The following is a 25,718-nucleotide window of genomic DNA, read 5'->3' as shown; positions in this document are numbered from 1 at the left end:
GTGTCTATCTTCTTGTCTGACTCTGGAGTAAGTAAGTAAGTAGAGGTAAGTGCATTTCCATAATGTTGACGCCTTCCTTTAAGGTGGTACTAGAGTAGGTATGTCTCATGAAAGACAAGGCAGTTGTGTTGTGTTGTGTTGTTGTGTTGTGTTGTGTTGTGTTGTGTTGGGTGGTGTGTTGTGTTGTGTTGTGGTTATGTGATGTGTGTTGTGTGTGTTGTGTTATGTGGATGTGTTGTGTGTTGTGTGTGTTGTGTTGTGTTGTGGTTATGTGGATGTGTGTGTTGTGTTGTGTTGTGTTGTGTTGTGTTTGTGTGGTGGTGTGGTGTGGTGTGTGTGTTGTGTTGTGTTGTGGTTATGTGGATGTGTTGTGTTGTGTTGTGTTGTGGTTATGTGGATGTGTTGTGTTGTGTTGTGTTATGTGGATGTGTTGTGTTGTGTTGTGTTGTGTTGTGTTGTGGTTATGTGGATGTGTTGTGTTGTGTTGTGTTGTGGTTATGTGGATGTGTTGTGTTGTGTGTGTTGTGGTTATGTGGATGTGTTGTGTTGTGTGGTTATGTGGATATGTGAATGTGTTGTGTTGTGTTGTGTTGTGTTGTGTTTGTGTTTGATTGTGTTGTTGTGTGTTGTGTTGTGGTTATGTGGATGTGTTGTGTTGTGTTGTGTTGTGGTTATGTGGATGTGTTGTGTTGTGTTGTGTTGTGGTTATGTGGATGTGTTGTGTTGTGTTGTGGTGTGGTTATGTGGATGTGTTGTGTGGTAGTTGAATAGTTTTGCTGTAAGAAGGGATATTCTAGAGCGTCTACAGAAGTCTTGTTGAAAGTGTGATACAGTTTGATATCTCAACCTGGTAGGGAAACCTTGGGGCCAAGAATAAGAACAAATTGGCAAAGATCGTTAACATGGCCAGTAGAGTGATAGGGAAACCACAAAAACAACTGTCTCAGTCAGTTATATATGTATTCAGAATAGGGACAAGGCTTGGCAAATATTGACTTCATGGTGAGTTTGACAATCGTCCATCCTTTATCCCAGATACCATTGCTCTGATGAACTCTTAAGATTTAAATGGTAACCATGGTGCTCTTTAGGTACCTGCAGCTCTGTCTGTGTTTGTGTTGTTTTCTTTTGTCTATGTATTGGGCTGTTTTGGGGCCAATGTCTCTTGTGCCTGTGTGGTGTTTGTACTGTGTTGTCTTGTTGACTGTGTGGTGTTTGTACTGTGTTGTCTTGTTGACTGTGTGGTGTTTGTACTGTGTTGTCTTGTTGACTGTGTGGTGTTTGTACTGTGTTGTCTTGTTGACTGTGTGGTGTTTGTACTGTGTTGTCTTGTTGACTGTGTGGTGTTTGTACTGTGTTGTCTTGTTGACTGTGTGGTGTTTGTACTGTGTTGTCTTGTTGACTGTGTGGTGTTTGTACTGTGTTGTCTTGTTGACTGTGTGGTGTTTGTACTGTGTTGTCTTGTTGACTGTGTGGTGTTTGTACTGTGTTGTCTTGTTGACTGTGTGGTGTTTGTACTGTGTTGTCTTGTTGACTGTGTGGTGTTTGTACTGTGTTGTCTTGTTGACTGTGTGGTGTTTGTACTGTGTTGTCTTGTTGACTGTGTGGTGTTTGTACTGTGTTGTCTTGTTGACTGTGTGGTGTTTGTACTGTGTTGTCTTGTTGACTGTGTGGTGTTTGTACTGTGTTGTCTTGTTGACTGTGTGGTGTTTGTACTGTGTTGTCTTGTTGACTGTGTGGTGTTTGTACTGTGTTGTCTTGTTGACTGTGTGGTGTTTGTACTGTGTTGTCTTGTTGACTGTGTGGTGTTTGTACCGTGTTGTCTTGTTGACTGTAACCATGGTGAAGCCAAAGACACATCTATCTCTCTGTCTGTCTGTCTGTCTGTCTGTCTGTCTGTCTGTCTGTCTGTCTGTCTGTCTGTCTGTCTGTCTGTCTGTCTGTCTGTCTGTCTGTCTGTCTGTCTGCCTGTCTGTCTGTCTCTCTGTCTCTCTGTCTGTCTGTCTGTCTGTCTGTCTGTCTGTCTGCCTGTCTGTCTGTCTGTCTGTCTGTGTGTCTGCCTGCCTGTCTGTCTGTGTGTGTGTGTCTATCTATCTATCTATCTATCTATCTATCTATCTATCTATCTATCTATCTATCTATCTATCTATCTATCTATCTATCTATCTATCTATCTATCTATCTATCTATCTATCTATCTATCTATCTATCTATCTATCTATCTATCTATCTATCTATCTATCTATCTATCTATCTATCTATCTATCTATCTATCTATCTATCTATCTATCTATCTATCTATCTATCTATCTATCTATCTATCTATCTATCTATCTATCTATCTATCTATCTATCTATCTATCTATCTATCTATCTATCTATCTATCTATCTATCTATCTATCTATCTATCTATCTATCTATCTATCTATCTATCTATCTATCTATCTATCTATCTATCTATCTATCTATCTATCTATCTATCTATCTATCTATCTATCTATCTATCTATCTATCTATCTATCTATCTATCTATCTATCTATCTATCTATCTATCTATCTATCTATCTATCTATCTATCTATCTATCTATCTATCTATCTATCTATCTATCTATCTATCTATCTATCTATCTATCTATCTATCTATCTATCTATCTATCTATCTATCTATCTATCTATCTATCTATCTATCTATCTATCTATCTATCTATCTATCTATCTATCTATCTATCTATCTATCTATCTATCTATCTATCTATCTATCTATCTATCTATCTATCTATCTATCTATCTATCTATCTATCTATCTATCTATCTATCTATCTATCTATCTATCGATGCCTCTGGAACGACCCTTGCTGGTCTGGAATAAAAACCCTACCAGAACATTCTCTCCTGTCACTGTGTGTCCTAGTATTATGCTCCGTCACCCTATATTCCTCTTCTTCAACTGCCGGAATAAGGAATAAAAAGAGATGCCACTAACAGGAGTGGACTGCCTATAATGACAGATGATTCTTTGAAGCGCATCGAGAAGAGCGTCCAAGAGCTAGAGTCCATCACCCGTGAGCCGGATGAGGACCGTATGATTCTCCCAGAACGCCCGCGGCTCACGGACTCTTTGACGGGAGGTTTGGCTCCCGGACGACAGGCCGCGGACACAGATCCCACATGGAGCGCTGGGTGATGCGTTTTGGCCACTTAGGGAGCAGCGCGGGGGGGGTGGTGGGGTGGGGGGGGGGGGTTCCTCTTGCTGAGCTGTCTCCCGTGAGTACTTGTTCAACGTGACAACATGTCTTCTGTACAAAGCCTTCTGCGTCTGTTCCCCTCTTGGGAAGAAGATCATCCCACCGATGCTTGTAGGTGTCTTGGGTCCTGTGTGTTTTGGGTCCCGTGTGTCTTGGGTCCTGTGTGTTTTGGGTCCTGTGTGTTTTGGGTCCTGTGTGTTTTGGGTCCTGTGTGTTTGTTTTGGGTCCTGTGTGTTTTGGGTCCTGTGTGTTTTGGGTCCCGTGTGTTTTGGGTCCTGTGTGTTTTGGGTCCTGTGTGTTTTGGGTCCTGTGTGTCTTGGGTCCTGTGTGTTTTGGGTCCTGTGTGTTTTGGGTCCTGTGTGTTTTGGGTCCCGTGTGTTTTGGGTCCTGTGTGTGTTTTGGGTCCTGTGTGTTTTGGGTCCTGTGTGTCTTGGGTCCTGTGTGTTTTGGGTCCTGTGTGTTTTGGGTCCCGTGTGTTTTGGGTCCTGTGTGTGTTTTGGGTCCTGTGTGTCTTGGGTCCTGTGTGTTTTGGGTCCTGTGTGTCTTGGGTCCTGTGTGTTTTGGGTCCTGTGTGTTTTGGGTCCCGTGTGTTTTGGGTCCTGTGTGTTTTGGGTCCTGTGTGTTTTGGGTCCTGTGTGTCTTGGGTCCTGTGTGTCTTGGGTCCTGTGTGTTTTGGGTCCCGTGTGTTTTGGGTCCTGTGTGTTTTGGGTCCTGTGTGTGTTTTGGGTCCCTGTGTGTTTTGGGTCCCGTGTGTTTTGGGTCCTGTGTGTCTTGGGTCCTGTGTGTTTTGGGTCCCTGTGTGTTTTGGGTCCCGTGTGTTTTGGGTCCTGTGTGTTTTGGGTCCTGTGTGTTTTGGGTCCCTGTGTGTTTTGGGTCCCGTGTGTTTTGGGTCCCGTGTTTGTTTTGGGTCCTGTGTGTTTTGGGTCCCTGTGTGTTTTGGGTCCTGTGTGTTTTGGGTCCTGTGTGTTTTGGGTCCTGTGTGTCTTGGGTCCTGTGTTTGTTTTGGGTCCTGTGTGTTTTGGGTCCTGTGTGTTTTGGGTCCCTGTGTGTTTTGGGTCCTGTGTGTTTTGGGTCCTGTGTGTTTTGGGTCCTGTGTGTTTTGGGTCCCTGTGTGTTTTGGGTCCCTGTGTGTTTTGGGTCCTGTGTGTCTTGGGTCCTGTGTGTCTTGGGTCCTGTGTGTTTTGGGTCCTGTGTGTCTTGGGTCCTGTGTGTTTTGGGTCCTGTGTGTCTTGGGTCCTGTGTGTCTTGGGTCCTGTGTGTCTTGGGTCCTGTGTGTTTTGGGTCCTGTGTGTTTTGGGTCCCTGTGTGTCTTGGGTCCTGTGTGTTTTGGGTCCCTGTGTGTTTTGGGTCCTGTGTGTTTTGGGTCCTGTGTGTTTTGGGTCCTGTGTGTTTTGGGTCCTGTGTGTCTTGGGTCCTGTGTGTTTTGGGTCCTGTGTGTTTTGGGTCCCTGTGTGTTTTGGGTCCTGTGTGTTTTGGGTCCCTGTGTGTTTTGGGTCCTGTGTGTCTTGGGTCCTGTGTGTCTTGGGTCCTGTGTGTCTTGGGTCCTGTGTGTCTTGGGTCCTGTGTGTCTTGGGTCCTGTGTGTCTTGGGTCCTGTGTGTCTTGGGTCCTGTGTGTCTTGGGTCCTGTGTGTCTTGGGTCCTGTGTGTCTTGGGTCCTGTGTGTCTTGGGTCCTGTGTGTCTTGGGTCCTGTGTGTCTTGGGTCCTGTGTGTCTTGGGTCCTGTGTGTCTTGGGTCCTGTGTGTCTTGGGTCCTGTGTGTCTTGGGTCCTGTGTGTCTTGGGTCCTGTGTGTCTTGGGTCCTGTGTGTCTTGGGTCCTGTGTGTCTTGGGTCCTGTGTGTCTTGGGTCCTGTGTGTCTTGGGTCCCGTGTGTTTCCAGGGTGGACAGTTGTTACTAAGACGGTTGCTATGCGTTGCTACCAGGCCATGTGAGCGGATCGGAGCGTGAGCGGCGCGGGGCGCGGAGCGGACGGTTTTGACGTGAGCGAGGAGTGGGTTTTAAAATGAGTCGGCGCGACGTCCGGAGCGAGAGTTCTCCTCCGCTCCAATCCACTCCAGGTCGCTCACAGTGGTTTAACACTGTTGATGTAATATACATGTAGTACAATGTCAAAGCAACAGATGGCGATGTACAAACATGAAGGCCATTTTCAACCAATGAGAAGGGTGAACCTGTGATATCCGGTTCAGGCTTTGTCACTGTAGAGACGCCCACACTCACTCCTGTTAGAAAACGTATCGACGCCATTGTTGTTGACGTTAGCTTACATGCTAACGTTATTGGCAGCGACCATAGCATTGTGGCTCGGCTAGCCTATCATCGCTTAATAGAGCTAGTGGATGGATAAACAACGTTATTTAACTTTGCAGAATGGGTACAATTACAATGCGGCTCAATACAAACAATTGTTAAGGGGCCCAGGGGGTGTAGACTGTTGTAGTTTGAGCTGATGTACACCATGCTCCAAAAAAAAAAAAAAATCTGCTGAGCGATCTGGCGCGGGGAGCCGGGAGCGCTCGATTCAAGGTGAGCGGGGAGCGAGCGGAGAGCGACTTGGGGGCGGGGTCAACATGATCGATTAGCGGAGCGGACCAAGCTTTAAAGAGCGAAGAGCGGATTTCTCGGCCGCGCCGATCCGCTCACGTGGCCTGGTTGCTACGGACAGCACGTTTGGAGGGTTACTTACGGTACATCGGTGTGTGGGTTACGTACATGAAACACTCCACTGATGGGGGGCCTTGTTGTGGCACAGCCTGACGCCCAGGCACGACGGGCACACACAGAGCCCAAAGGGTGCTCGAGCACACCTGCCCCCCTTTTGTGCCTCGTAAAAAAGTGCCCTTTTTATTTTATCTTTTTTACCGTTGCGCATATATACGGCGATGTATTGGGCCTTTTAATAAGTCAGTGATGAAGGTGTCTTTCAAGGATTAAGTGAGGTGCTGCTGCACTGATTATTATAGTTCAATATTCAATATTTGATCACCAAAACCCCCCAAAAAGCATAAAAAGGGGGGCCCCCCCCCTCGCCCCCCGAAAAGGGCCCCCAAAAATCGGCGCTTGCTCGCTTCGCACGCTCGCACAGACCCAGTGCCCCTTTTAACCATTTCAGCACCTGCCCCTCTAAAGTCCTGTGCACGTTCCTGCGGACATCACAGGACCCCCGCCCTCCACACAGGACAGCAGACCCCCACCCTCCTGTAGATACAAGCAGGGACCTCCACAGAGGGCAGCAAACCCCCACCCTCCTGCAGATACATCTACGATCCTGTAGATATCCCTACCCTACTGTACAGACTAGGGAGGTGTAGTCTGACGTCGCTTTGGACCCCCCCCCCCCCCCCCCGAGAGGTCCACCCGTTTAGGGATTTATCATTGGGAAAATGGATTATCGGCTCTATTGTAACAATTCTGCTTCGTAAACATTGGCAAGCTTTCAATTTTTTTGCACAAAATGAGTTCCCTTCTATCACTAACAATATTATTGTTTAAGCCTTTTTGGTAGGGATGTCCCGATCGCATTGTTTTGCTCCCGATCCCGATCATGGTGATTTTGAGTATCTGCCGATACCGATTTTCCCCGATCCGATCTTTCGGCAAAGCATTAAGAAAAAAGCAAAGAAAAAAATGCAATCAAGTTGATCCTTAAGGTTTTTTCTTTTATTATTTAACAGTATCCAACTATCCATTATATCCAACATGGATATGGCTTTTTTTTAACAGTATATCCATTATATCCAACATGGATATATAGCTTATTTTTTTATTATAAATAAACTAATAGACTAAAACAAATGCTGTGCAGAATAGTGCAATAACAAAAGGTAGTGCAGTAACAGAGGTAGCTCGACTAGCTTCACAAGTTCAGTTACATTCAGTCATAAATAATACAATTAGTTTAGTGCAGAATAATTCTAGACTATGAACTAGTCTAGTAAAAAAAAATCCCGATTTCGATCCTCTGAAAATCACGTGATCGGATCGGGACATCCCTAATTTTTGGTTGAAATAAAATTCTGCCATTTAAAAAAGAAGAAAAAAATGTATTGAGAATATTTTCATGTTGAGCGATAGATTGTGGATGAATAAGCACAGAAAGGTACACCGTGCAAAATGTTCATGCTTTATTTGTTTTAAAACCAGACGATTTAGAAATGGTGCAATGGGGGAAATACGTTGCAATTTCAAGCGAGGTGGACCGGCCGGAAACAGCGATGACGTAACCACGACTACACCTCCCTATGCGTTGGGGTATAATGATGATAATATGTGCCACTGTGGTTGCCAGTGCGGTCCAGTGGTTGGGTTCCCTCCCAGCTGTGTAAGCCGTACTAAACACGCTCCCCATGTTCAACGTGCTCTTACTTAGTAATCCCCCGTTCGTTCTCCCAACAACAGCCGATGACTTATTCATGCTGATGGATGTGTTCCCTGTGTGCGGCCTGGGGAGAGTTTCTTCCCACTGTCAGCCTTTACAGTACGGTGGCCCCTGAGGTCCAACAACACGCGTCCCCTGAAGGCCTGCTGCGTCGTGGCACGCCAACGGGTCCCCAAGCCCGCTAGCATGATGAGACCCGGACGGTAAACTGGACGGTAAATTGGAGATGGGCTTCCCACTCTCCAGGACAGTTACACAACAAGCGTTGCAGGGGCAAGGCTAAGAGAATAATCAAAGACTCCCAACCAACTGCCTCTTTGAACTGCTGCGGGCAGGCAAGCGCTACCGGAGTCTCATGGCCGGTACAGAGAGACTCGGAAGGAGCTTCTATCCCCAGGCAAGCGCTACCGGAGTCTCATGGCCGGTACAGAGAGACTCGGAAGGAGCTTCTATCCCCAGGCAAGCGCTACCGGAGTCTCATGGCCGGTACAGAGAGACTCAGAAGGAGCTTCTATCCCCAGGCAAGCGCTACCGGAGTCTCATGGCCGGTACAGAGAGACTCAGAAGGAGCTTCTATCCCCAGGCAAGCGCTACCGGAGTCTCATGGCCGGTACAGAGAGACTCAGAAGGAGCTTCTATCCCCAGGCAAGCGCTACCGGAGTCTCATGGCCGGTACAGAGAGACTCAGAAGGAGCTTCTATCCCCAGGCCATCAGGATGCTCAACGACTCTATGTAACAACTAACAACCCATCATCTACACTCACAGCACACACATCCACACGCACACACTCACTTTAAATAAACACTCACCTTAACACCCACTTTACCCACTTTAGACACGTTAACACACTTTATATTTATTAGCAAAGAGATTTGCACTACAATTCATACCTCCTCATTGCACCTTACCCTATGTTGTACCTGATCCCATTGCTGCATTGTACCTCACTGTTACTCTTTTTTTTACTCTCTATTGTATATTGTATATATTGTAGTGATTGTTAATGGTACATAATTCACCCACGGAACTATTGTTAGGAACAAGAGTTCCGCCCGGACATTATAGGAGGTGGCACTACCTGCCACCACGAGTCAGTCTTCTGCACGCAACGTAGCCGTAGCATGTTGTATTTGTGTACTGAATAAAAGCTGTTCGCTCTACCGAGCTACCGTCTCCGACTCCCATCTCTCGGCACTACACTGGTGACCCCGACATTGGTCTCGCTGAAGTATCAGGGACCGGACCGAACATGGCAAACGATGCCGTTATTATTCGATTGCCGGAGTTTTGGGAGCATTCTGCGGCGGCGTGGTTCGCGCAAACAGAGGCGCAGTTCGCCCTACGAGGGGTTGACGACGACGCCGCGAGATATTTCCACGTCGTCTCGAGCCTCGGGAGCACTACAGCGGCGAGGACGGTAGGCTTCATAACAGCTCCGCCTGCCCGGTATAAATATGAGGCGTTTAAGACGCACCTACTCAGGATTTTTGAGTTGTCACCGTCTGAGCGGGCCCGACGCTTGCTGGATATACGTGGCTTGGGAGACAGCAAGCCGTCGGCGCATATGGAGATGATGCTGAACCTACTGGGCGCCGAGCAGCCGGACTTTTTATTTAAAGAGCTGTTCCTCAGACACATGCCGCCACGGGTACAGACGGCACTGGCCAATACAAACATTGTGGATCCCCGTGCTCTGGCAGAGGAGGCAGATCGGTTCTACCTGGCCACTCGACACTTTGCCCCAGGGCTAATAGCCTCGACTCGCGGTTGCACGCCGCAGGGGGGAGGGGCGAGGAAGAACAGGGGCAGCGCGGCCGCAGGCCTGTGTTATTACCACGCACGTTTCGGCGCGAGGGCGACAAGATGCCGTTCCCCTTGCACTTTCGTCAGGACGCATAAACGCAGACACCTGCGCCCAGTAGCAGCGGTGAGCGCAGGTATGTCGAACGGGCTGCTTTTCATTAGAGACACACTCTCCGGTTGCAAATTCCTCTGCGACACCGGAGCTCAGAGGAGCGTCCTGCCAGCTACAATAGAGGACACCGCCGGCGGTGATAGGGGTCCACGCCTGACGACCGCCAACGATACCCCTATCCGCACCTACGGTACGAGGACCGTGGAACTGTGTTTTGGGGGCCAGCGGTTCACGTGGGACTGCATCACGGCCGACATTTCGTTCCCACTACTCGGGGCAGATTTCCTGGGTGCACACGGTCTCCTCGTGGACATTAGACATGGCCGCCTAATAAACGCACAGACACGGGCTTCGTTGGCATGTGTCCGCGATGAGGCGACATACGGCGGCCTTCTTACAGCTTTCACCGACCACGAACCCCTCACGTTTTCTGAGTCAAGACACGTCGCCGAGAAGCCCAACGTCGTCATCGGAGCTGTACAGCCGGACCTCGACTACGTCAACAGGGGCTCGGAACAGGCCTCCGACCACGACATCCAGGCCCTCGGGACTGCAGATTCCAGGCTACGCGTGGAGGACGTCGCGATTGGTCACGCGGGTCCGACGCTGCTGTGTGACCTGTCCACCGGACACCCTAGCCCACAGGCCCCTGAGGACTGGCGAAGGCTCGCCTTTGAGGTGGGGTACAACCACCACAAGGTTGAACCCGCCCACGTAGACATTTCCCAGCCCTTAGAGCTGGCCCTCTCCCCCCGCCGAGGCCGTCCGCCGCTACTCCGGGACCCGCCAACGACGGAGCCGCCGTTGGCCTCGTCGACGTCTGTGCCCCCGGGTGTCGGGGAGGACACGGGCGCTTGCGCCGCCCCTACCTCCCCGCCCCTGGCTTTCCGCACTCACCGTGGCCGGTTCATGCCCCCGGGCGCCGTGGAGGGCGCAATCGCTTGCACCGCGCCCCGGGTTGTCCGCTCACGCCGCGGCCGGGTCGTTGTCTCTCCCCGCCGTGGAGATTTTGACCATGGTTGAATTCTGGGGGGGCTTGTGTAGTGATTGTTAATGGTACATAATTCACCCACGGAACTATTGTTAGGAACAAGAGTTCCGCCCGGACATTATAGGAGGTGGCACTACCTGCCACCACGAGTCAGTCTTCTGCACGCAACGTAGCCGTAGCATGTTGTATTTGTGTACTGAATAAAAGCTGTTCGCTCTACCGAGCTACCGTCTCCGACTCCCATCTCTCGGCACTACAATATGTATATATTGATTGAACACTTTTTGTTTGCGTGCTTTTGACTTTTTCTATTTTATGCTTTTTTTATCTATTTTACCTAGCACAATCTCAGGAGCTCGTACAGAAAAAAGCATTTCATGGAAAAGTATTCTGTATTTTACTATGACAACTATATTAAACAAACTTGAAACTCGAACTAAACCACTGTGGGAGAGAGGAGGGAAGGAAGGACCCAGGGACATGGGGAGAAAGGTGTTGGTTTTAACCCATTCTCTGCCACGCTATAACCATCGCTGTTTGATCTCTGCCAGTACTGTAAGTCTATGGAGATGTTCACCTTCTTTGCAGAGCTATAACTTTTTAAATTGTATTGCTAAATTCACATTACTATGGCCCATTCAACATCGATTACCTATCGTTCAGGATGTAGGAACGTTTTACTTTTTCATTCACACATTCATACGAAAATACCGTCTAGAGTATAAATATGTTTTTATCGTTTTCTGCAGTATTTCCCAGAACGTGAGATATAGGCACAAATGTATATATTAGAACATCAAATGCAGTTTGATACCGATCAACGCTATATAAAAAAATTCAACTGTACATGGTCCTAAGGGTTATGACTGATCAGGCGCGGGTGAACGGAGGGGGGGGGGGGTTGTTTATAATTCTGTGATAGTCGTTAGATGCTTCATGTAGTATGGGTGATATATTGATCAGAGCAGTTTGTATCGAAAATGATAAACAAAAACGCTGAAACTCTCGTCAGTCTCCTCGTACCGTTGGGCGATGAGAGTGGAGCAAACAGATCCCAGTTATGTGGTGGGGATCTAGGCGATCCATTTCCGGTTTGTATATTACTAATACACGCCCAAATCATGTAGATTATTGAGTTATGGCAAAGATCCATATCCACGGTGTGTGTATTGAGTCCCGCGACGATAAACGAGTGGCCGGACGGAATTAGGGGACGGGCCGAGCTGCAACGGGCATTTGCGGTTTGGCAACTCGCCGATCAGCCACCAGGTGGCAGTATTGAAGCGTTGCAGAGTTGTGCTGAGTCCCGCAGCATCTGACAAGGCTCCGTGAGTGAAATATGAATACCATGGCGAAAATATGAAATTATGATCAGAATCACGTCGTACGCCGTTATTGGCAGAATTCGCATGAACTTGAAACCCGTTGTACGACGTTTTTGGCGGGGAAAGGGTTAAAAGACAGGTTGGACAGTTTCAATGGTGGAGCGGTAGTTGAGGACAAGGGCGTAGGTTTGGTTTCAACATCAGGGGGGGGTCTGGAGGTCCTCCTCTGCCCCCAGGGAATGTTGAGCATCAAACACTTCATTTCCTGCATTCTGGTGCACTTTTATGCACCAATTTGTGCCTTTTCTGCATCAATTTATGGTGGAAATGTATTTATTTATGGAAAGGAAAACACAACGTTCAGGTACGCCCTACCCACCACAGCCGTAAAGGAATGTGAATCTCAAAGAGCACCATCGGGTGGCTGCAATTAGAAAATGGGGGACCCTGATGTAAACAAGACGAAAGTATTTTCCTGGTCTTCATCCCCTTAGCAGTTGTTTGTATTGAGCCGTACTGTATTGTACCCATTCTGCAATCTGTTAATAAAGTTTTCAATCAAACAATCAAACCCGCTGACACAAATATAATGGAATTGAATGCAGTAAGGCTCTCAGGCGTTCTGTATTGCTTTCAAATAGAAACTAGGCAAAATAAACAAGCTAACGTTAGCATTCATCCTGTCATGATCGGAGCTCAAGTCTGCCAGATGAGGAGCAATCAGCGCGGCTGCAAGAGATCACCTCATCAAACATTCCCTACTTCAACTGGCAGATCCCGTCATCCGACGTCGCAGTGTTAAACTGCCTACCGAGGTACGACGACGCTACCTGAAGACCAGCTGTAACTACCCCTGTTTATGCTTTCCCTAACCTTCTGTTTCTTGTGCCCCAGGACTTCGCTCCAGCGTCCTTCCACCCTGACGTCTCGAGCCCCAGCGTCCTTCCACCCTGACGTCTCGAGCCCCAGCGTCCTTCCACCCTGACGTCTCGAGCCCCGCAAAGAGGACTCCTGCTCGCTCTCAAGCGCAAGACCTGTGTCCTCTCTCTCTCGCTGCCGACAGCTGCACTGGAGTGCACCTGCTCTCATTCTTCTTCCCCCCCAAGAACATTATAACTAGAGCCATATGAAATCCGCGTTCACGGAATCGCGGACGGAATCGCGGAATTAACCAATAAAAATGGAATCAACTGCAAAACGTGGAATATTGCAGAATTTGGCCTAATCTGGACTGAAATTTCGTTTTTGGGTGGAACGTTTGGTGCACACGCGACCGGGGAGGCGGGGACTCTACAGCGTGTTACACACAACACAGCCGCGGTGCTCAAGCGTCTCGCTGCTTCGGTGTTAACATCGTCAAGAAGCTAAACAATTCCACAATAAGCCCTCAATTCAGAGCAGAACAGTATCCTAATGACTTTTATGCCTCCGGTGATAAGGTGTTTTGCTAATTCTGTCAACGTTCCGTGGACTGGACCCGCAAAAACACTTGCGACACTATTGTGATTAAATAGCTATAACGTTAGGACGTTTAGCTTCTAGCTAAATCTAGTGCACCCATCAATTTGTTTAATGCAAACGATTGTCATTATACACTGCCCTTCATAAACTAAATACACTTAAACAGCTATGTAACGTTATAGGACTATCTATGGAAATGATAGCTTCTAGAAGTTCTAGCTAAATCTGGTGCACCCATTTGTTTAATGCAAACGATTGTCATTATACACTGCCCTTTATAATCTAAATAAACTTAAATAGCTATGAAACGTTACAGTACATAGGACTATAGATGGAAATGATAGCTTCTTGCTAAATCTAGTGCACCCATCCATTTGTTTAATGCAAACCATTGCCATTATACACTGTCCTTTATAAACGAAATAAACTAAACTAAAGGTGCCTAAATTATGCATTACTATATTTCATCACAATATAATAGATATAGCTAGGTTACTGACATTGTCATTGTGATAATGTCAGTAGTAGCTAGCTGTATCTATTGTTTACACTTGAAATATGTATTTTTATTTTGTCACAATATTAATTGAAAAATATTGTGTAAAATTGAACTGTATTTCTGAGTTGCAGCACTTAAAAACATTAAATGGACTGTTATATCTTATTCAATTGTGGACATTTATTCATTCCCACTTATTAGATACTATTTCTGATGGTAAAATGAGCATAAAAGGCAAAATACAGAATTCTGAAATATTAAAACGGAAAAAATTGAATTTGGGAAAAAATTAAATGGAATTTGGAAAATAATAAAACGGATTTCATATGGCTCTAATTATAACCTCCGTGTTGTTCACATTCCTGTTTCACATTCCTGTTATACTCTGCTTGGTTGGGAAGAATAATTAAAGAACCCTAAAACCGCTCCATTCTCTCCTCCTGTGTTTTGCTATTGGGCTCCGCAAGAACCCCATCCTCACACATCCATAGACACTCGACACAATCTAATTCAGAAACCCTGACAGTAAGAAAGTGGAGTGTATTGGGCTAAACAAGCTAGCTAGCTAGCTACGTACATTACCTACGTCTTACTACACTGGCTGCATTACCTTGCTCAAGGCTAGCCAGAAGCCACTCACCACCGAGTGAGAGGCACGTCTGCCAGGTTGAGATGGTACGGTCCTGTAGGGGTGTCTTACATCGCTGGTTAATATATAGTTACAGGTAAGAAGGATATAAAATACCCGTATATGTATGTCGATATGTTATGGATGTCAATATAAACGTTATGTTGTATGTCCATAAATGTTGAATAAAAATTTAAGTTAAAAAAAAAAAAAAAAAAAAAAAGGATATAAAAATGTGTTGACCTTATTTTTTTACCTCTTTTGGGAAGGTGGTTGTCTTTCATATTATTATTTCATATTAGCTATATTTTTTGAGGGGGACAAATGTACCTCTTCTCAATATTGAGGGGGACATGTCCCCCGCAACCCCCCCCTAAATCTACACCTATGCTATGGGTATACTGTGGAGGCGTCTGCCTGTTGTGAACCTACCATCCTATGTATTTCATTGGTAATTACAGGGTGAAAGGTGGGTATTCATTGTATTCCAGTTGCGTCATCTTCGCAGACATCTTGGCGAGCGAACAACAGGGGATTAAAATCAAATAAGAGGTGATCATCATTAAATGACAACCGTGACTTGTGAGTTCGCGGCAGGGGGGTCAATGCCCGACTGTCACGAGAACTCCAAGGTCTTTAGATGGTTTCACTGGAATGCTGTTGCTAGGGAACAGCTCGTGTTTATCTCCCGTCAGTTATTATTGATGTCAATCAAACGCTGCGACAGGAAGTAAACATAGGTCCATTTAGAATGTGTATGCCGTTAACCCTTTCACTGCCACTCTACCAAAGGGTTAAAACCCTTTCATGGCGACAATACAGAAGGTTAGCCCTTTCACTGCCACAGGACAAATGGGTAACCCTTTCACAACCACACTACAGGCAGTTAACCGTCTGTAGTGTGGTAGTGAAAGGGTTAACATTCTGTAGTGTGGTAGTGAAAGGGTTAAGTTGCAACCGTCTATACTGCCCTGCAGTATAGCTAACCAGAGTTACAGTATAAGTGAAATTGAACTTCTCAATATCTGTTTTATCTTTTTTTTTTATCCACTTTTTCTCCTCTTTTTCTATTTTTCTCCCATCCCAATTCCGTTGTGCCAATTCTCCCCTCCCCTGTCTTGAACGTTGCTCGCATATGCCCCCCACTGGCCGGTTGTAGGGAGGATAGAAGCCTTGCATCACGTGTCCCCTCCGATACACGGGGAGGCAGCCTGTCACATCTTTTCACCTGCCAGCGCGGACTCTCATTTGGCGAGGAGTAGGAGGCTCACACTACCCCCGCCATTTTCCTGTCTCTGCTGTGCAGGCGTCCCCCAACCGACCTGTAGGAGTCGCTGTCCACAACGTCCAGATTACCACCCATCGACTTCCACCCGCTAACTCTGCCAATTGAGTTAGTAATGACGACTGGCCCAAGCCGGAGGCAACGCCGACAGCCAGAGTCGAACCCGGTGTCTCTTGCGTTGGTGACGAGCGCAATGTCCGCTGCGCCACCCAGCCGCCTATATCTGTTTTATCTTGTGACACAGTTTCAGAGTTCAATCTTGCTCTGTTTTGAGAGAAAATGGGTATAAAGAGTTGCAGTAACTACAAAATCACTGGATAGTCAAAGAACTTTAAAGGCATTTTTTCCTCAGTTTCACCGTTTGCGTAGTTAGCTTCGGCAGGGTAGAACGCCTGCTGCCATGACAACCCATGACAAATTTACTTCCAGAGCATTCACCTACGCAGAGAGTTGGACGACATTTTACATGCACACTGTCAAACATCTCTGCCCAAAGAGGAAGTAAACTAACGGTTAAAAAAAAAAGTATTTATATACTCTATATCAGTGGTTCCCAAAGTCGGGGTCGCGACCCAAAGGTGGGCCGCGAGCAGCCACGGGAGGGCCGCGAGATGATTTCCCAATTTATTTATATTTTTTTTTTTTTGTCAGGCCACTGAACTTAGAAGCAGGCCAGGACAGTGTTTCTAGTTGTATTCTAAAATTCTATTCTATTCTAAAATGTGACTATATGGTTTTATATTAACTTAATAAATAAACAAAAACAAAAAATCTACTTATTTCAACAAACATTTCAAACTAAATAACAGATTATGCACATAAAACGCTGAAAACAACCGAAGCAACAATAGTATTTTAATGAGGCTATTATTATTATCATTATTATTTTGCAACAAGTTAGCCCTCTCATAAATAGCACATATAAATGAATAACTAACTTGAACTAACTTAATAGGATTGAAGTGATATTTGGCTTAAAAAATCGGTCGCCTGGCAAATTTTTTTATAAAAAAAAGCCTGACGATGTGCATTGGGCCGCGGCTCTCTGACGCCTTATTTTCTGGGTCCCGGCCTGAAAAGTTTGGGAACCCCTGCTCTATATAAAGAAAATCCTCACATTTTACTCATTCACTCACACACCGATGGCGGAGGCAAAGGTGCCAACCTGCACATCGGGAGCAATTAGGGGTTAAGTGTCTTGCTCAAGGACACTTCGACACGCTGCCCGGGAGGAGCGGGAATCGAACCTGGAAGCTTCCGATTACCAGACAACTGCTCTACCTCCTGAGCCACTGTCACCTCCCGGTGCTCCCTACACTCACATTATTTTCCCTTCACATATTGAATAAATCACATTATATTATTGTTCCCGCCATATTTTGTAGTCTCTTGTATAATAAGAAGTGAAAATGAATGAGTAAAAAAGTTAAATCGTTTAATTTCACTGTGTTTGTGCAGCCTCGTTGATTCACTGCGTCCATGGAAACAACAATGCACTCAGCCATAAAAGTATGGTTTCCTCACGCAGAAAATATAGTCTGTTTACCTTGCTGATAACTACATCACTGCTGCGTAACTCGTAAAATTTTCAGACACGCTTAATATTTGGTTATTTGTGATACTCTGTTGTGTTTAAGAACAAGGAAACAGATGTTAGCTTGAGGCTAGAGCCGTGTTCACTCGTTGTTTACACTCAACAGCCTCAGCTCTCTCTCTAACTTCACAGCGTCAAACTACTGGAGCCCTTGAGGTACAAACAATGGAGCATATTATACTAACAGAACAACAGAAGATTTAGTGAAAAGCAAACACAACGCTCTATACACCCGATGGTTATCTGCATTTTCTTTCAAACAAATCCCATGGATTTGGTACAAAGTTCTGCTGTGACGTACAGGCGGAGAGGTGTTTAGCAGGCTGTGACGTACAGGTGTAGAGGTGTTTAGCAGGCTGTGACGTACAGGCATAGAGGTGTTTAGCAGGCTGTGACGTACAGGCGTAGAGGTGTTTAGCAGGCTGTGACGTACAGGTGTAGAGGTGTTTAGCAGGCTGTGATGTACAGGCGTAGAGGTGTTTAGCAGGCTGTGACGTACAGGTGTAGAGACAGAGGTGTTTAGCAGGCTGTGACGTACAGGTGTAGAGACAGAGGTGTTTAGCAGGCTGTGACGTACAGGCGTAGAGACAGAGGTGTTTAGCAGGCTGTGACGTACAGGTGTAGAGACAGAGGTGTTTAGCAGGCTGTGACGTACAGGCGGAGAGGTGTTTAGCAGGCTGTGATGTACAGGTGTAGAGGTGTTTAGCAGGCTGTGACGTACAGGTGTAGAGGTGTTTAGCAGGCTGTGATGTACAGGTGTAGAGGTGTTTAGCAGGCTGTGACGTACAGGTGTAGAGGTGTTTAGCAGGCTGTGACGTACAGGTGTAGAGGTGTTTAGCAGGCTGTGACGTACAGGTGTAGAGGTGTTTAGCAGGCTGTGATGTACAGGTGTAGAGGTGTTTAGCAGGCTGTGACGTACAGGTGTAGAGGTGTTTAGCAGGCTGTGATGTACAGGTGTAGAGGTGTTTAGCAGACTGTGACGTACAGGTGTAGAGGCGGACGTGTTTAGCAGGCTGTGAGGTACAGGCTTAGAGACAGAGGTGTTTAGCAGGCTGTGACGTACAGGTGTAGAGAGAGAGGTGTTTAGCAGGCTGTGACGTACAGGTGTAGAGGTGTTTAGCAGGCTGTGACGTACAGGTGTAGAGACAGAGGTGTTTAGCACGCTGTGACGTACAGGCGTAGAGACAGAGGTGTTTAGCAAGCTGTGACGTACAGGCGTAGAGACACAGGTGTTTAGCAGGCTGTGACGTACAGGTGTAGAGGTGTTTAGCAGGCTGTGACATACAGGTGGAGAGGCGTTTAGCAGGCTGTGACGTACAGGCGGAGAGGTGTTTAGCAGGCTGTGACGTACAGGTGTAGAGGTGTTTAGCAGGCTGTGACGTACAGGTGTAGAGGTGTTTAGCAGGCTGTGACGTACAGGTGTAGAGGTGTTTAGCAGGCTGTGACGTACAGGCGTAGAGGTGTTTAGCAGGCTGTGATGTACAGGTGTAGAGGTGTTTAGCAGGCTGTGACGTACAGGTGTAGAGGTGTTTAGCAGGCTGTGACATACAGGCGTAGAGGTGTTTAGCAGGCTGTGATGTACAGGTGGAGAGGTGTTTAGCAGGCTGTGACGTACAGGTGTAGAGGTGTTTAGCAGGCTGTGACGTACAGGCGTAGAGGTGTTTAGCAGGCTGTGACGTAGAGGTGTTTAGCAGGCTGTGACGTACAGGTGTAGAGGTGTTTAGCAGGCTGTGACGTACAGGTGTAGAGGTGTTTAGCAGGCTGTGACGTACAGGTGTAGAGGTGTTTAGCAGGCTGTGACGTACAGGTGGAGAGGTGTTTAGCAGGCTGTGATGTACAGGTGTAGAGGTGTTTAGCAGGCTGTGATGTACAGGTGTAGAGGTGTTTAGCAGGCTGTGACGTGTAGAAGCAGCTCTACCTGGGAGCGTGCTTCCCCGGATCATGACTCAGGCCTCATGATATATAGACCTATATAAATGTCGGGGTATAATCTGCACCAATGAGGTAGATAAAGACAGAAGGTGTACTTAGATGTACCAGTGAAGGTGGACCCCGGGTACAAACCCAGCTATACGCAGCAGGGCAAACGCGTGACGTAAAAAACACAAACAAGCACGACTAAGACATCAGAACACTATAGTAGCGACTGTACGGTCGGTTCGAAGGGGGCTAAAAACACAGAGAGCAACTTAGTGGAACGCAATCCGTGGATCGATACAGATGCATCTAAACAGCTCTCTGACTTGGGGAAAGCTTCGCAGATCGCCTCCACCTCCTCCCTCCTCCTCCTCCTCCTCCTCAGATATATTAGGTTACACAGCACTCTTCAGAAACAGTCGATACTCGACTTCTACCCGCGCTAGAAGAAGAAATAAAAGTGTGTTTCTCCAGCGCACACCCTCCTCCATCTTCCTCTCTTCGCGCCGCTAATGTGATCCCGTCGTCGGGGGAGTTTGGACGGCACCGCCGCGGGTTATGAGAGGAGATCCAAAGTGACGGGCAACTTCTCTCTCTCTCTCTTTTTAAAAAGCTAATAACACAGAGTGGAAGAGGCTTTTCCACTGTGGATCATTTAGGTGTTTCATTATACAGTCACACCACGTTGTCATGCGTGGAGAAGCGGGGTGTTGGGAGTCAGGAGAGGTGAGAATGAGAGCCAGCGCCGCCACGGCGTGTCTTAAGAGTTTAAAGGGGAACTATCTTTTTCAGTGTTTAGCATTGTTTCCTAGCTATGTGGACTTATAGTAATAGGATCTATGTCTCTAATTCTCATATTGGCGCATTCTTCCAATTCTCCTCTCACAATATTCACCCTCACTGAACTGAGTCATCTGAAAATGTGCTGATCTGTGATGTCAGAGATTTCTCAGCTGCATAATAATGTGGCAGTTGGTGTGGCAGTTGGCACCAGGCCACACAGTGGTTTAGGAGCCCAGCCTCAAAACGGCTTAAGATCTTGAGGTAGAAAAATGCTGTTTTTGAGTACTTGATTAGAAATACAAAACAATGATTTTTTTGGGAAAAAAACCTTACAGAGGTGTTCCATAGACTCACAGGAATTGTGTAAAAGTGCCCAAATAGTGAAAGAAATAGTAAAATAGTTCCCCTTTAAGAGTCATGATGATGGTTTGTGCAGAGATGCTGATAGAAGAGGAAAGACGTGGGCATCAAAATCATATCCTACTTCATCTCAGTGTGTGGGGTATCTATTTGGATGGCCTTGATGTAGCGATAAAAACAAGTACTATTGAAATATTTAAATGCAGATATAAACAGGAATTCTTGGACAAGTGTATAAGTTAGAGGAGCTTGAAAATAACGTGAACTAGTATTTTTGTAATCATTTATCTTTTGCTGTAGTGGATAGGTATATTATTTTTGATATGGATAGATAACTTATTACATATTAATATGATATTGTAAGGAAGGGGCGGGACCAGATAAGCTTTGCTTCTTTCTGTCCCTTCTCGAACAAAACCATTTGTTTTGTTTGAGGCGGCACGGTGGTGTAGTGGTTAACACTGTCGCCTCACAGCAAGAAGGTCCAGGGTTCAATTCCCGCTTGGGGACCAGGTTTCCGCGATGCCAGGTACCCAGGTGGGGTATCTCCCGGGCCTTTCTGTGTGGAGTTTGCATGTTCTCCCCCTCTGTGCTTGCAAGGGTTTCCCCCCGATAAGATAAACCCAATGGAAAAACATGCACAACAGATCGCTAACGCTGTCGCGTCCCTGACGAAGATGGGCAGGAGCACTTGGATTGGTCCCCGGGCGCGGTACCTCGCCGACGCCCTGTCTGCTCCCGGCAGCCCTTGGGGGGGGGAAGGACGACGGGATGGGTCAAGAGCAGAGACCCAATCGCATCGGCGACCCTGAGAAATACAATTGCGTGTGTGTGTGTGTGTGTGTGTGTGTGTGTGTGTGTATTCCTCTGTGTGTGTGTCGCCCATTGCATGTCGTTGTGTCGTTGCATGCCGAATAAAGACCTCTCTAAAGAGGTCCTGCATTATTATTATTATTATTATTATTATTATTATTATTATTATTATTATTATTATTATTATTATTATTATTATTATTATTATTATATATATTATTATTATATATATTATATTTGTCTTGAGCTATGTTAACAATTGCTTCCATGTCTAGGAAGATATATTTTATTTGATTTGTATTTGTATTTTATTTATTATTATTTTATAAATTATACATTTTATTTAGTTGTTATTTTTTGTTATTTCAAGTTTATGTGTTTATGGTTGTTCGAGATAAATAAAGATCAAATCAAATCAAAATCTGTGTGTCTGTTAGGTATATAGGGTTTTATCCCTATGTGTCTGATTGCCATGAAATGGGTTGTGTTCCATCCCTAGAGGCAATTAGTCTCATTGTCTTTCATATGCTACTCTGTACTCTGTATTGTATATTATGTATATTGATTGACTGAACACTTTTTGTTTATGTACTCTTGACTTTTTCTATGTTATACTTTTTATCTATTTTTATCTAGCACACTCTCAGGAGCTCATACAGAAAAAAGCATTTCATGGAAAAGTATTCTGTATTTTACTATGACAACTATTAAAGAGACTTGAAAAAACAAGGTGGCCTGTTGTGAAGCACTTTGCGCTGCAGTTTCTGTATGAAAGGTGCTATACAAATAAAGTCTATTATTATTATTATTACATCCTGTGTGCACGCAAGGGAACATTTATGCACATGCGCGTGACGTCAATAAAACGTAGTGCAACCAGCTTTGACATCAGCAACGCACCACTGGTTTTATCCCTATGTGTCTGTTAGGTTCGTAGGGTTTTATCTTAGCCTCTATGAGGGTGTCAAGACTAATCTATAAATAAAGAACTATTATTTTGTATCACAACTGTGTCCAAAACATATACAAATACAACATCATGTTCATCATTTCTGGTATAGATGCTTCTTTCTTATTTGAAGTGTGTCTAAATCCATCTTACATTTAATCAAGCAAGTTAAACAGCCAGAAAAGGGGAAATTAGTTCACCATTCTGCCCATGACTATGTGTAGGGGGGTCACAAATGGGCCTTCTTCTGTTTTTAGGGGTCGCGAACAGGCATCCTTCTGTTTTTAAAGGTTTCAAACCTTAAAGTGATATTTCACTTTAGTAAAACTTGTCATAAATCAGCAGTCTTACCTGTATGTAAGGTCATCTTCTAGTAAACTAGTGACCACTGCTGTCGCTGTGGTCTGCTGGCAACACCACCGTTCCTCCCAGGGTGTCAGGCTCCTCATTCACTTTCATTCATTTTGAGGACCAAGTCTAATTATCATACTTCTGAAGTATATCAACAAACTACACAGCAACATTATTCTGTGTAATATATATTTTTCTGGGTCAAAGGTAATTGTTTATTTTTTTTAGCTAATGTCGCCATTACCATTAAATTATCAGTATTAGGAACTATTTCTCACTTCTCACTTTTCACAGAATGTTTAGAATCTTTCATCTAGTAGCAAGGAGGCAGCAGGTAACCACGGTAACCACCACTCCCCAAACATTCCGTGCGGGGCAAAGGTACATAGCAGCCCACTACAAAACTACAACAAATCGACCGGACCTTGCTTTCAAATAAATCCTTGAAGACACATCAATTGCCAAAATAAACACATCTGTTTTATTGAAATCCACACAGGAGTAAGTTGTTTAAACTTCACAAGTCATATTTAGACAAGGTCGGTAAAATTAATAAACGAGGAGCCTGACACCTGGGAGGAACGGTGGTGTCGACTAGTAGCTAGCTTACTTAACCCTTTCACTGCCACACGACAGCCGGTTAACCCTTTCACTGTGACAATACAGAAGGTTAGCCCTTTACCATCACACAACCGACGGCGATGCTCCATCATTAGCATCATTAGCTCCGCATTAGCATTAGCGGAGCTAATGATGCTAATGATGGAGCATCGCCAATGTACAGTGTCCCCCCCCCCTACCCAACCCCCCCCCCCCCCCCCCTCCAATGTACAGCCCCACCCAACCCCACCCCACCTACCCAACCTCCTCCAATGTACAGTTTCTATGTCAAATGTATATACACTCTTTTTCTGGATTTTTTTGTATCACAAACAGTACTGTATTTGCAAATCTGGTATGTCATAAATGTATAGATGTAGCAGTACTGTCTATCTGTATGTCGTGTGTGTCATATGATGAATTGAAAATGGGGGACCCTGATGTAAACAAGACGAAAGTCTTTCTCAGGTCTGCATCCCCTTAACAATTGTGTGTATTGAGCCGTACTGTACTGTACCCATGCTGCAATCTGTTAATAAACTTTTCAATCAATCAATCAATTTCAATCAATGGAGCATCGCCGTCGGTTGTGTGATAGTAAAGGGCTAACCTTCTGTCGTGTGGCAGTGAAAGGGTTAAAGTACAAGACGTTACAAGTCAAGACCGCTGAAACACGGAACAACAAGTTCAAAGTGAAATATCCCTTTAAAGGCTGAGAGCCGCCACTGTTGTTCTAAGAAGTAACACGCGGAGAGAAAAGCACTTAGTTCCCCGTTCCCTCCATGAAATATTCAACGAGACAAGTCAGCTAACAATCGGGGGCAAAGCATCCGCCAGCATCCTGCAAATAATAAATAAATAACCACCAAACACATTTAATAATAAAAAGAGGTCATCACTATTATTATGGAAGCACGGTTCTCCTCTCTTCTCCGGTTCTCACGACAACGGACACGAGCTCACCCCTCTCTCTCTCGCACCGCTGGCGTCACAAACCCCGCCCCCCAAAGACCCCGCCCCCCCCCCCCCAAAGACCCCAACTCCACTTCCCCTTGCCAGCCCAGACAACAACAAACAGTGGTAGAGGGGGAGGGGTGGGCATGACGAGGTAGAGTGCACGCCGTAAATAAACACACCTCCACACACACACACCTCCACACACACACACCTCCACGCCCCCCCCCCCCCCCCCCCCCCCCCCGCTGCGACCCCCCTAACCTGTCAGCGACCCCGGTCTACCTTGCAGCTGCCTGAAGCGTCCGTCCAGGATGGTGTTGAAGCAGATGTTGTGGGCGCTGTAGCTCAGCCTGCGCGCCCTCTTCATGCCCCTGGCGAGGAAGACGAGGAGGAGGAGGAGGAGAAGGAGGCGAGGGGGCGACGCCGACGGCGGCGGCGGCGGGAGGAGGAGGAGAGGGCTGGGGGTGCGAGGAGGAAGAGGTTCTCTGACGTCTCGGGGTGCAGGAGGAGGAGGAGGGCGAGAGGGGGAGAGCGCCACCGCGGAAGAAGGGGGCGGAGGAGGAGGGCGCAGGGTCCGTTCCTCTCCGGGTGGTGCAGGGGCTCCGGCTTGGCGGTGCCCCCCCTCGCTCCCGTCCGGGGGGGTGGTGGGCTGCCGGCGGTGGGGTGCTCCTGCTCCGGCTGACGCTGCTGACGCCGACCCTGGCCGCCGGGGCGCAAGAGGAGCGCACGCCACCCGTCTCGTCTCGCCTCCCGCTGGTCTCCCTGGTCTTCAGGCTGAGCTTGACGTCGCGCAGCCGGGGCTGGTGGGTGCTGAGGAGGGGCACGGCGCCGCGCGCCAGACACGGGCTGCTCATCATGACTCCCAACACCACCACGACCACAACAACAACAACAACAACAACAACAGCAACAACAGCAGCAACACTCCTGCTGGAGCCGGGAGAGGAGCTCTATTAGGCACGTCTCTCCTCTTCTCTCTCTCTCTCTCCTCTTCTCTCTCTCTCTCTCTCAGTCCTCCTGCTATAACGTTCCCTCTGGTCCTTCCCCTCCCTCCCTCCCTCCCTCTATCTCTCTCTCCCCCTCACTCTCTATCCCTCTCGCTCTTTCTCTCCCTCCCTCCCTCCCTCCCTCCCTCACGTCGCTGTCTACCCCTGGCTGCCTCCTCACTGCTGTTGCGATGATGATGCTGTGCTCTCTCTCTCTCTCTCTCTCTCTCTCTCTCTCTCTCTCTCTCTCTTCTCTCTCTCTCTCTCTCTCTCTCCCTCTCTCTCTCTCAGGCGACAGGGGGGTAGCCTTCAGCGTGGCTCAGAGTGGTCGTCCCGTGCCCCCCCCCCCCCCTCCCCCGGGCCGCACACACAGGTATGTTTCTTCTTCTTCTGGCCGAGCGAGCGAGCGAGCGGCCGAGCGGCTGGCTGGACGTCCAACACGTGCCGCGCGGACTGTGTGTGTGGAGACGGTGTGACCGCGCGAGGCTCCCGCCGCTTCACAACACAACACCTCCTCTCCCGCGCAGCAGCAGCAGCGGTGACATCATCACGGGAAGCAGGGTGGGGGGGGGGGGGGTCGGAGTGCGCCGCAGCTCAGAGACAGATGATGACTGACGACACACAGAATACAGCGTCCGTCCGTGTGGTGGTGTGGTGCCCCGTGCCCGGCAGCGGAG

At 47.0% G+C, this 25,718-nt stretch overlaps 1 protein-coding gene across 1 annotated transcript in view; it reads right to left on the bottom strand.

Annotated features, from left to right (window-relative positions):
• LOC311225121 (spectrin beta chain, non-erythrocytic 1-like) overlaps positions 1-24,912 on the bottom strand; it is a gene marked incomplete at both ends in the record, with an annotated part of 63,493 nt that extends 38,581 nt beyond the window's left edge. The window contains one exon of the mRNA XM_084310326.1: positions 24,338-24,912. Within this exon, the coding sequence (XP_084166452.1) occupies positions 24,338-24,912 (575 nt within the window). The remainder of the gene's footprint in view (positions 1-24,337) is intronic.
• Between the last annotated feature and the right edge of the window lie 806 nt (positions 24,913-25,718).

Source organism: Notolepis coatsorum (genome assembly GCF_963971535.1).
Source record: "Notolepis coatsorum genome assembly, chromosome: 3".
NCBI lineage: Eukaryota > Metazoa > Chordata > Actinopteri > Aulopiformes > Paralepididae > Notolepis > Notolepis coatsorum.
This window is presented reverse-complemented; position numbering and strand designations above follow the sequence as displayed.